The sequence below is a fragment of the Notothenia coriiceps genome, unplaced genomic scaffold (assembly GCF_000735185.1).
Source record: "Notothenia coriiceps isolate Sejong01 unplaced genomic scaffold, NC01 NC01_scaffold00037250, whole genome shotgun sequence".
Classification (NCBI taxonomy): Eukaryota; Metazoa; Chordata; class Actinopteri; order Perciformes; family Nototheniidae; genus Notothenia; species Notothenia coriiceps.
Window position 1 is genome coordinate 17,100,147 of NW_011369951.1, and position 11,208 is coordinate 17,111,354.

The following is an 11,208-nucleotide window of genomic DNA, read 5'->3' on the forward strand; positions in this document are numbered from 1 at the left end:
CATGTTCAACTTCTTCTGTGTCGAAACTAGCATTGGGATCCATGTTTATTAATACGTTACACCGGCCGCTCTCCCCCTTGTGTCCCCCGTGTTACGTCACACGCGGGAGGTCACGTGCCGAGGCTTTTTTATGCGGAAGTGAACATTTCTTACAAAAATTACGCCAGATGTCACTTTAGTGTATATTTCTGTAACAGCTATTTAATTCACCTTGTGGTAAGATTGTTCTGTTGATTACTGTTTCCATAGTAAAAAACACAACAAAACCNTAACGCCGGTCACTCACCAAGATAGCTGCCCAGTTCTCCACTGGTTCTCCTCACACCACAGCTCAATTTCTCTCCGATGGCCGTTATTTCTTCTAATCCTTGGCTGCTCCTGGTCTCTTGGACGCCTAGCAGGCTCATAATTATAAGGTTGTGGTCCGTCATATGCATTCGAATATTCATGTTCAACTTCTTCTGTGTCGAAACTAGCATTGGGATCCATGTTTATTAATACGTTACACCGGCCGCTCTCCCCCTTGTGTCCCCCGTGTTACGTCACACGCGGGAGGTCACGTGCCGAGGCTTTTTTATGCGGAAGTGAACATTTCTTACAAAAATTACGCCAGATGTCACTTTAGTGTATATTTCTGTATATTTTTTTGAAAATCTAGTGTATTCATCATTTTCCTACACATTTATTCACAGGTGTCTTTAACCTGGAAGTTGCTCTTTAAGTTGTTCCTTGTTTTCTGTTGTCATCAGCTTTGGGAAATAAAGCTCGCTTTTTGTTACCTAACCTTTTAGTCCTCTTACTGCATTTGGGTCCTATTTTTCCCCACCCCTGACAGTACGGACAGACCAGTATGGACCCAGCAGTAATTCTTAGAGGATGCTCTTGATGATCTTTCTTAAAAGATGTTATGCATTTTTGGAGTGTGGAGGAGGGCTTCTTGTAAAGAGACTCAGGATGCTGCTTTTTCCCTTGCACACCGGGAGGTGGCAGATAAGCCCTGGCTGGTAAACTCACTGCCAGAAATGTTGAAGACATTTGTGACTTCCCCAGACAGTCTGCATGCCTGCCTCAAACCCAGTGCCCCAGCAGCCAAGCTATCGGCTACGGCCCCAGTACCTCAAGCGACCGGCCCGAGCTCAAGCAGCCTTGGTTCCGGCCCCAGTTTTGGCCCCAGCAGCCTTGGTTCCGGCCCCAGTTTTGGCCCCAGCAGCCATGGTTCCGGCTCCTGTTCCGGCCCACGCAGCCATGGTCCCGGGTCCAGTTTCGGCTCCAGTACTGGCTCTCTGACCGACGCCAGCCCCCCGTGTCCTGTCGGCGTTTTGACCGACGCCAGCCCCACCGTGTCCTGCTGGCGGTCCGACCGACTCCAGCTCCCCGTCTCCTGTCGGTGGTCCCGCAGACTCAAGTCCCTTTTCAAGTCTCCTCTCAAGTCCCTTCTCAAGTCCCTACTCAAGTCCCTACTCAAGTCCCTTCTCCAGCCCCTTCTCAAGGGTCTTCTCTAGTCCCTTCTCTAGCCCCTTCTCAAGTCCCTTCTCAAGTCCCTTCTCAAGTCCCTTCTCAAGTCCCTTCTGAAGTCCCTTCTCAAGTCCCTTCTCAAGCCCCGTCTCTAGTCCCTTCTCTAGTCCCTACTCAAGTCCCTTCTGAAGTCCCTTCTCAAGTCCCTTCTCAAGTCCCTTCTCAAGCCCCGTCTCTAGTCCCTTCTCTAGTCCCTACTCAAGTCCCTTCTCAAGCCCCTTCTCAAGCCCCGTCTCTAGCCCCTTCTCAAGTCCCTTCTCAAGTCCCTTCTGAAGTCCCTTCTCAAGTCCCTTCTCTAGTCCCTACTCAAGTCCCTTCTCAAGCCCCTTCTCAAGCCCCGTCTCTAGTCCCTTCTCTAGTCCCTTCTCAAGTCCCTGTCCCGTTGGGGGTCCCGCCGGCTGCTGTCCTGCCGGGGGTCCTGCCAACACCATGTCCTGCCCTGTTGGGGGTCCTGCAAACTCTGTGTCCTGTCCTGTTTGTGGTCCCGCCGACACCATGTCCTTTTCCGTCGGGGGTCGCACTGACACCAGCCCACGTTCTGTCCAGGGTCCCGTCTACGCCTGTCCCGCCGGCTCGGGTTCCTTGTCCGGCCGACATCGGGTCCTGCCCGTCCACCGGAGCTGTCCCGCCTCCGTCCTGCCCATCATCTTCTTGCCCGACCTTGTGCCCGGCCTCCTGAGTTCCCCAGCGGCTTTCACCCTCGAGCCCGGCCCCCTGACTTTCCCAGCCGCTGCCGTCACCCTCGTGCCCGGCCTCCTGAGTTCGCCCGCTGCGGCCTTCGCCCCTCCTCAAACTCTGCCTTGCCCCCGGGCCGTCCGACCGAGTTCCCCTTCTCGGCCTCTGCTTTACCCCCGGGCCATCCGCCCGAGTCCCCCTTCTCTGCTTCTGCCGTGCCCCCGTGCCGTCAGCCCAAACCCCTCCTCCAGAGCCCCTCCACCCACCCTTTTGGCCCTAGTTATGCAAGTTTTTGTCCTGATCCTTCCTCGTGCTCCCTGGTTTCCTTGCTCGTACTCCCCCGGTTTTGCTAATGTTAAGTTGCTCCTTGTTTTTTGTTGTCATCAGCTTTTGGAAATAAAGCTCGCTTTTTGTTACCTAACCTTTTAGTCCTCTTACTGCATTTGGGTCCTATTCTTCCCCACCCCTGACAACCTCAAGATTAATTAAGAACGCTGATCTGTAACAGCTATTTAATTCACCTTGTGGTAAGATTGTTCTGTTGATTACTGTTTCCATAGTAAAAAACACAACAAAACCACTTCTTAAATGGGGTGGAGATTAAATAAATAAATAAGATGACTCAAGTGAATGTTAATATGGGATTTCTTTTTAAAGAAACCCAACATGGTAATGTACTGTTACTTTGGAGAGTTGGTGGGCATGGTGGGATCCATAGAGACTAGGGCTCCTTCCGGGTCAACCATCATGATGGCAGTGGTCCTGCAGTGAGAGGAAACAGAAAAACAAATACAATACATTTTCTTTATTGTCTTTAATATTCAACAAAGCTACATCTGCAGCGTTCCTGGAAAGTAACTCCTATTTCACAAAAGAGAATCAGTTAATTGAACGAAAGAGGAATGAGTGCCAACTGGAAGAATAGTGTATACAAAGTTTATGTTTCCCAATAAAAGCAAAACAGAACTAAAGGCGGATGACGGCTCCATCTTGCTTTTATCCTTTATCATTGTCTACTTTGATGTGCATAGCTAATGCAGCATGTCTGTCAGAAAATTGCATACAAGGGCTTGTTGAATGTGAGTGACTGCTTTACTGCCCAATAAAGTAGTAGCACTGTAATTATGTAAGGATTTTTATGTGGCTTTATGTTATGGTTCTAAGATTTTAAAGGATATTTTCAAGTATGCCTAGAATCAGTTAGGGAGTGCGGTCATCTGTATGTAAAGAAATAAATGAACAAATTAAGACACAAAACGAAATACCTGGGAATGTTAGATGAGGTACACAGGAGCTCCTTGATGTCACATGGACTGCAGTGCCGACTGAACACCACCTGAGAAACAGATTTATACGTAGTAAGTGTATTTCAACAAATAGAAGTGTTAGACAAAGAAGTTACAATAGACAAAATGCTTTCACATTGGATAAATGGAGTATTATTTATTAACATGTAATATGTGTATGATAAAATCTCATCTATGGCCCATAAATCCAACAGTGTGCAATCTGTTTCTATATGGTTTCAAAAGGCACACCTGCACACAAACAGCTGCTGTGTTAATGATATAAAGCCTCAGTGTTCTGACAGGGGGGAAAGGTTATCACATTTAATGTGTTTTTTTGACAACCCAGTCACATGGGAAAGTAAAGTAAGGGTCGGCTCGTTTAATGGTTGAATGAGGTCAAGTCCAGTGAGAGAACGAAATGGACAGCTGTGGTGTGTGTTCACGGAGCGTTTAGTAACATTATCCACGCCTGTCATGCAACCAGCCCAGTTTACAAGATTTACTATAGTACATGTAGATATTACAAGATAACAGATATTCCGAGATAACAAACTGTCCTTCACTGCAAACATTGCTGCTACAACCCGCTGCTGCAGATACACGCTTTACAACATCAGGAGGATACGTCCCCAGCTGACCCAGAAATCAGCGCAGGTTCTGGTCCAGGCTCTCGTCATCTCACGCCTAGGTTACTGCAACTCCCTCCTGGCTGGTCTACCTGCATGTGCCATCCAACCTCTGCAGCTCATCCAGAATGCAGCGGCTCGTCTGGTCTTCAACCTAGGAAGGTTGAAGACCAGACGAGCCGCTGCATTCTGGATGAGCTGCAGAGGTTGGATGGCACATGCAGGTAGACCAGCCAGGAGGGAGTTGCAGTAACCTAGGCNCCAGCTCAAAGGAGCCTGGAGGGTCCATTGTAGGTGTGTAAGAAGTGGGCATGTAGGTTAAGTGTGATGATATCAAGTTTTGTTCAGGACTGGTGAATAGGGCAGGGCTTGCTTTTGTCTTCAGTGTGGAAGTTTTGGATTAGTTCATTTCAGGGATAAAGGGATGTCAACATTTTTATTAAGTGTGATTTTAATTAAATAATTTTATGATCGTACCATGGAGCCAGTTTACCCGACAAGGCCAGCTTTGGTAGAATAACTGGATCCTGTGTCTATCTCCAACTTCACCAGTGACAAAGACTTACTCACTCTTTATCTTCTCTCTCTCTCTCTCTCTCTCTCTCTCTCTCTCTCTCTCTCTCTCTCTCTCTCTCTCTCTCTCTCTCTCTCTCTCTCTATCTCACTCCCTCTTTAACACTCTCGCTCTTTTCAAGGGAGGAAGCTAGTTCCAACAATCATGCCCTTTGTCTTATTGCCTTGGCAACCCCTGTCAGGCGGACCAAATGGTTACTAAGGCAATGAGGCGATGCCCCGCTAACTGCCTCGCTCCAAAGAATAGTGAACAGTGCAGACCCTCTCTCTCCTCCCTCTCCTCTCGGTTGATCTTTCCATCACTGAGGCCCTAACAGTAGGATGCCCCTCAAAGGCCTGCAGCCAATGATTAGACCTCCATGTGTCCGGCCACGGCTGAGTTATAGGAACCTCCGCTGTGAACATAATAGCTTTGCTGTGTTTGGTTTCCAAGACAGGTCACTTCTATAAAGGATGAAATGTGACTTACACTATAATACCTTATCCCTGTGTCCCTGTGGGAGGCGGAGCATAATCGGGTAACACAAATCAGAATTAGAGTATTGCTAGCTCACAACGAGGGGCCCTGGGAAATTCCTGGGGGGAGTTTTTCTGGGAAACAAAGCAATTATTAGTGAAAAGCAACATGCGTGCTTATGAGTTTGTTAGCATGCGTAGCATACAGCAAGCTGACTAATGGCTGTCATTCTTCAAGCCTGCAGCCAAGAAAAAAACGAGGCGTGAAAATGTAAAGCACTCAGTGACAGATTAACTTTAATTGGTTCTTCAAACTAATTCATCTGTTTACCCAAATAGTTTGATAAAAATACATTTAATTTGTATCCAAACTATTTAAAGTCAGTAAGATGGAATGTACAATTTGGTAAATAAAAGTGGATTTTGGATGAAAAGGAGATTTAACTATGTTTTATAAAGCTGTGCAAAGTCTCAGCAGTGGTTGAAAAACTACTGGCTAAGCAGTGTTGGCAAAATGGAAAAAAATATTCATAATTTTTCCAATTATAATGACTTTTAAAGTGAGGACAAAGGTAACCCCCTTTAATGCCTTTATTAAATCAAAATTAGATGTAAACACTGGATAACTGCTTTGGGCTTTGGTGTGCAGTCTTTTTTCCACATTTGATCATTTAGACCATCTTGTGTGTGTGTGTGTGTGTGTGTGTGTGTGTGTGTGTGTGTGTGTGTGTGTGTGTGTGTGTGTGTGTGTGTGTGTGCGTGCGTGCGTGCGTGCGTGCGTGTGTGTGTGTGTGAGTGAGTGAGTGATTGTGTTCGGCAATCAATCAGCAAACAGCAATTAGCAATAGAACAAGCTTCATTTGATCAATTATGGGTACCTCAACGTGTAAAATGTACTTCAGTGTTTTACGTGGTTTGACTGTTTAAAAAGTTAAACCAACTTATTGATGGGAAATGTTGGGCTTTTGTATATGTTTTGTTAGTATACCTAAATATTGTATGAGCAGTGCATAAATGTACTTTGTTATTGTACAATGTCATTGTACCGAAGACCCTCTGCTTTTTGTCCTCGCAGTAATAGTAGTAATTAGTGTAGCTGTAATTATTGTGTTTTAAATAAGTCCTCTTTTGTTTCACTATGTGAGAATGTTTGATTTGTTTAATCTCTGCTTGCTGGCAGAGCATATAATGGTGCAAGATTACTCTGTGTCCCCCCAACAACCCTTCAGTTTCTGTGTATTCCCCTCTGCTCCTCAATTCAAAACCCCCCTGTCGTCTCTTTGCCTTTGTTTCCAGGTGAGGTGTCAGGTGTGAATGTGACCAGCCAAACCCAGGTGGTGAGGGGCACGGTGGGGAAAGTGGCCCTCTTGTCAGTCAGCTACTCTAGCAGCAGTTCTGATAAACCTGTAATTAAATGGCAGCTTAAGAGGGAGAAAGAGAAACCTATCACTGTTGTGCAGTCCATAGGAACAGACATCATAGGGAACCTGAGGCCGGAGTACCGCAATCGTATCCTGGTGTTTGAAAATGGTTCACTGCTGCTTCACAACCTGCAGCTGTCAGACGAAGGGGCGTACGAAGTTGAGATCTCTATCACAGATGACACCTTCACTGGAGAGCGCTTCGTTGAGCTCACTGTGGATGGTATGAAATACGACCTTCCTTTTAAAGAGCTGGTTCTTCCATGTTTCAAAATATATGAGCACGATACTGGTGAGGAGCTAAAATAGTATCAATACAAGCTGAAAATACACAATCTTGAGTGTACTGGAGTTAAGTTTTAAGACACTCCACTTATTATGTTGTTATATAACCACTGGTCCACCACGCTCTCATATCAGCAACTATTTCACCTCAAGAAACCTTTATCTTTGCCCTGTCCTCCCTCCTCAGTGCCCGTGTCCAAACCTTACATCCAGATGATGTCCTCGTCCGTCCTGGAGTACAGCGAGCACTTCAACCTCCACTGTACCCATGATAATGGCACGAAGGCTATCTACAGTTGGCTGAAGGGAGGCAAGGTGCTGACTAATGACACACGCCTGCTGCTTTCACATGACCAAAAGACGCTGACCATCTCTCGCGTTGGGATGTCAGATGATGACATTTACGCCTGCACAGTGGACAACCCCATCAGCAACATGAAGAGCATGCCTGTCAAGCTCACTGTCTACAGTAGGTGGCATGTAATGACGGTGTCTTGAGTTCTGCAAGTTCACATTAAGGATGAAGAGATCATATTTTATATCGTATTTTTATATATATAGTAAATGGGTTATTCGAGGAAAATTACTTTGGGAAAAATGGGTCAAATAACATGAAGAATGACCACTAGGTCACACTGTCATAAATTGTTATAATGCATTATTTTCACTGAATTAATAATGTGTAAGCAGTATTTTAATGTTACAGCCGCTAAAGGTGGACTAAATGTCCACCATATCACATATACTTTAGTGAATTTTTATTTAAAAAGTAAATCATGTTTAATGACATGATGATGTGATTTGCATGAAAATATTTATTCTACAAAATAACTAGCAATTTAAGTTGTCAAATGCATGTAGTGGAATAACAAGTACACAAAAACCTTGTAGTGCAGTAGTAGAAATGTTCCATAATGTTCCACATAAAAAGCACAGAGTGAATGTACTTGGGTACATTCCAACATTCCTACAATGGCTCCAATAAATACCAACCCATATGAAAATGATTATGTTTTAGCTCATTGTTAAGCAATTATCCATTTCAGTAGCTCACAAAAGTAATTATCATCTCTTGCTGACTCGTACACATGAATGCCTATCCCTCTAACAATGTTGTTTACAACCAGTGCAAATCCAGCCTGGGAGTGCAGCAGAGTTGGCCCAGAGCGGCTGTTACTGGGCGCCAGGACCACATGTCAGGCAGAGAGGGAGAGGCCGTCTAATCCAATGAATGTGCAGTTATTTATGATGAGCGAGCAGATAAAGAAGGCAGGTGGGGAGGACGCTCTGCCTCAGTGGACCTCAGTAATCCTGACTTCATTATTGTTGTACCATGATGTGTTGCATGATGAGACAGCTACAGGCCCACAAACTGCTCTCTATTCCCTCTGCATGCAATACTCAAAGTGACTACCCTAATGTACTACTTCGCTGCACATTATTCATGCCAGTACACTCCAAAGCTCTGGCATGCAATGTAAAAGATTAATACAAAATCAAATGTTCTGCATGTTCCAGTTTTATTCTAAGACTAAGAAATAGCATGTTAAAAAAGTCTGAAGATAACTTTACTTTGACACTGACAAAGACAAAAATAGGAATAGTTTTAAACACATGTTTTACGTACAAATAATACTGTTAAGCAAATCAAGGAGTTATACACGAGTCAAAGATAGTAAGTAAGTAAGCTGTTCATTGAGGGGGAAACGGCACTGCCCTGCTGTTATTGAAACAAACCTTTCCTTTTTTTCTTCTGTCTTTCTTTCATTCTCTCTTTCTTTCTTTCTTCATTGTGTCCTTGTCTACCTCTATGTATCACTCTGGTTTAGGACGGAGCTCGCTATACATCATCCTGTCCACCGGGGGCATATTCCTCCTAATCACCCTGGTGACGGTGTGTGCCTGTTGGAAACCATCCAAGTGAGAGCTATACTCTTTCTTCTCCCTGCTCTTTTCCCTCCTCTCGTTCTCCCCCTCTATTTCTTCCTCTCTCTCTCATTGCCTTTGATATTGCACTTGAGGATGTGACTAGAATCTTAAATAGCTCAAAGTCCATAACATTCATCTGCTACTTAGTAATTAGTTTTTTATTTATCTAATATATCATTCCAATAGCTTGCATATAGACTCTTATTTCACAATTTTATTTTGTTTTAAACTATTTTTATTTTTGTTTTTACTTTTTAATATTTACTTGCACTATATTTTCTGTTTATCTGTTTCATAGTGTTGCACTGTTGGAGAAGCCTGTGACCTAAGATTTTCATCAACATAACTACTCTGTAGCTATGTTCGTATGACAAATAAATAACCTTGAAACTTGAGAACCTTTGGCGAACAACTAATAAACACAGTGACCTGTAGCTTGTAAAAATTACGATTTAGTAGCAGGTTTTAAATGTTTTTTCTAAATGTGTTTTTTTCTGCTGTAGAAAGAAACATCAACCCATCCCCCAAAGAGCTCCGATCTATTTGGAGCAGAGTGATATTGGCCATGATGGTGAGCACAATTACAGTTAATCATCTTTAAAGTATACACCTTTAAAGAACACATTTATATTTGGTTTTTGAATGACAAAACAAAGACAACATGAAAGATTGATTAGATTATATCGTTTATTTTACCTATATTTTCAGTACAGCTACAGCATGGTTATAAAAAATATATTGTACATCTTTTTTACTGTTAATGTGTAATAAAGAAGAAGGCAGCAGGTTGATCTGCAAAGTACTGCGTTTCTTATGGTTTCTTACTATATTATAGAATGACAGTGTATATCTAGAAATAGGATTGTGATTCAGGAATTTATAATAGTAACTTTTCAAAAAAGTAACGTTCCCCAGTGTTAAACAAATAACATAAATGTATTTGTTTTGCAGTTGATGTTGTTCCAAAACCAACTACACTTGGTCGAAGGAGTCCCATGCCTCTTTATGTCCTTAATGAAGATGTAACTCACTCTTTTATTATCTATATTTCCATTTAGAGTCTATATAAGCCATTGACTGCTCTCATTGTTCAATTAATTATTGAAATATTTGGGTCTGAACCAAAGTGGTTGACTAACTGACAGACCAACATTGCCATCCTCAGTTCATGTGTTTTTTGTCATTTGATTGTTGTTTTTTAGATATCATTGCTTCACTCAAATGAGAAGCACATATTACAACACATCTGAGGATGTATTTTTACATCTGCCTCCTCATTTGTTTCAGGAGACTCTGGAGCGTTTGGAAGAGAGTTCTGGTGATGTCGCCATCCATTCAGAAATGAACATCCCTGCTACCTATGCTCCGGTTCTTCCTCCCTCCTCCAACAGATCTGAGCGGCCTGTATGGTCTGCCCCCCGTAGATATCCCCGAAGCCCCTCTCCCCTGGCACAGCCTCTCCCACAACCCCTCCCCTGTCCTCCCCTACGTCCTGTCCGGTCCCCAGCTCCCTCCCCTGGTTCATCTCCACGCAGTTTCAGCCCAATAAGAAAGGTCCGTCCACCAATAGGCATCCCAACCAGCCACCTGCCTGTAGAGTCAGAGAGTGCAGACCCTGTTGATCAGACTCGCTGTCCATCACCACATTGACAAGTGCCTGATGTTCTCATTCTGTGATATGTAAAGTACACTTGTAGTTTGTCGGTCTTCTGTTGCACACACAAGGATAATGGATTTGGTGCACTAGGATAAGAGATATGTACACTTTCAGCTAACTCTATGTCTTCATATGCCATTATTTATCATGTATTTCTCTATGGCTATGCACAATATTTCCTTAGTCTTTTGATGATATCCTGTCAAGTGAAATAAATATATTCTGTCCATGTAGTTCATCATGTATTTTAAGCTGAACAGTAAAGGTTTCTCAACTCTGGTATATCATTTTCTTCTTGGTTAATTATGTATTTTCCTTTTGATAAGTACCTGTAAGTAAGTTAATGGTTTTGGGTTGGGATTTTGTTCAAAAATTAAGCCACAAGGTGTATTCTTATTCAATACTAGGTCACTGTATAACCTGAGGTAATAAAAGCAGTTTAAATAGTTTGTAGTTTGTCATCTATTTTGTAAAATTCTGCACCACAACTCTGCTTTTCTTGAGTTGAAGCGTAATTCCTTTTTAGTCCATTAGAGGTCGCCCACATATTATACTGGATTTTAGAGAGCAGTTGTCAGTAAGATAATTACTTGTATTGATCCACACTTTGTTACGAGTTATTTAGCAAGTTATGTTTTATGTTTTGATTGTCTCACCACCGTTTTATCCTTTTGTGTAACCTAATGAGGTCAGTAATGAGTTACTGTGTCTCTTACTCTGACACATGACATTATTTGACACAAGGTCAATGACGATCAAGCTGTGGTTGAACCTATAATTCT

General features: G+C 43.2%; 2 protein-coding genes across 4 annotated transcripts in view; one reads left to right on the top strand and one right to left on the bottom strand.

Moving 5' to 3' along the window:
- The window catches only part of pde9ac (phosphodiesterase 9ac), a 12,645-nt gene extending 9,106 nt beyond the window's left edge, over nt 1-3,539 (bottom strand). For 2 of the 3 annotated variants that reach the window (XM_010796541.1, XM_010796542.1), the window contains exons 1-2: nt 3,456-3,539; nt 2,875-2,952 (exon numbers count right to left, since the gene is read on the bottom strand). In XM_010796541.1, coding sequence (XP_010794843.1) covers nt 2,875-2,939 — 65 coding nt within the window. In that variant the 5' untranslated portion in view covers nt 2,940-2,952; nt 3,456-3,539. Of the gene's footprint in view, nt 1-2,497; nt 2,550-2,874; nt 2,953-3,455 lie in introns of those variants that run through there. The other variant, XM_010796543.1, reaches the window with a different exon arrangement.
- On the top strand, nt 2,938-10,875 carry LOC104967385 (hepatocyte cell adhesion molecule). The gene is made up of 7 exons (XM_010796794.1): nt 2,938-2,957; nt 6,315-6,778; nt 7,028-7,309; nt 8,670-8,760; nt 9,273-9,340; nt 9,721-9,791; nt 10,057-10,875. The coding sequence occupies exons 1-7, from the start codon at nt 2,938-2,940 to the stop codon at nt 10,417-10,419; spliced, it is 1,359 nt and encodes a 452-aa protein (XP_010795096.1). The 3' UTR covers nt 10,420-10,875.
- The last annotated feature ends 333 nt before the right edge of the window (nt 10,876-11,208 follow it).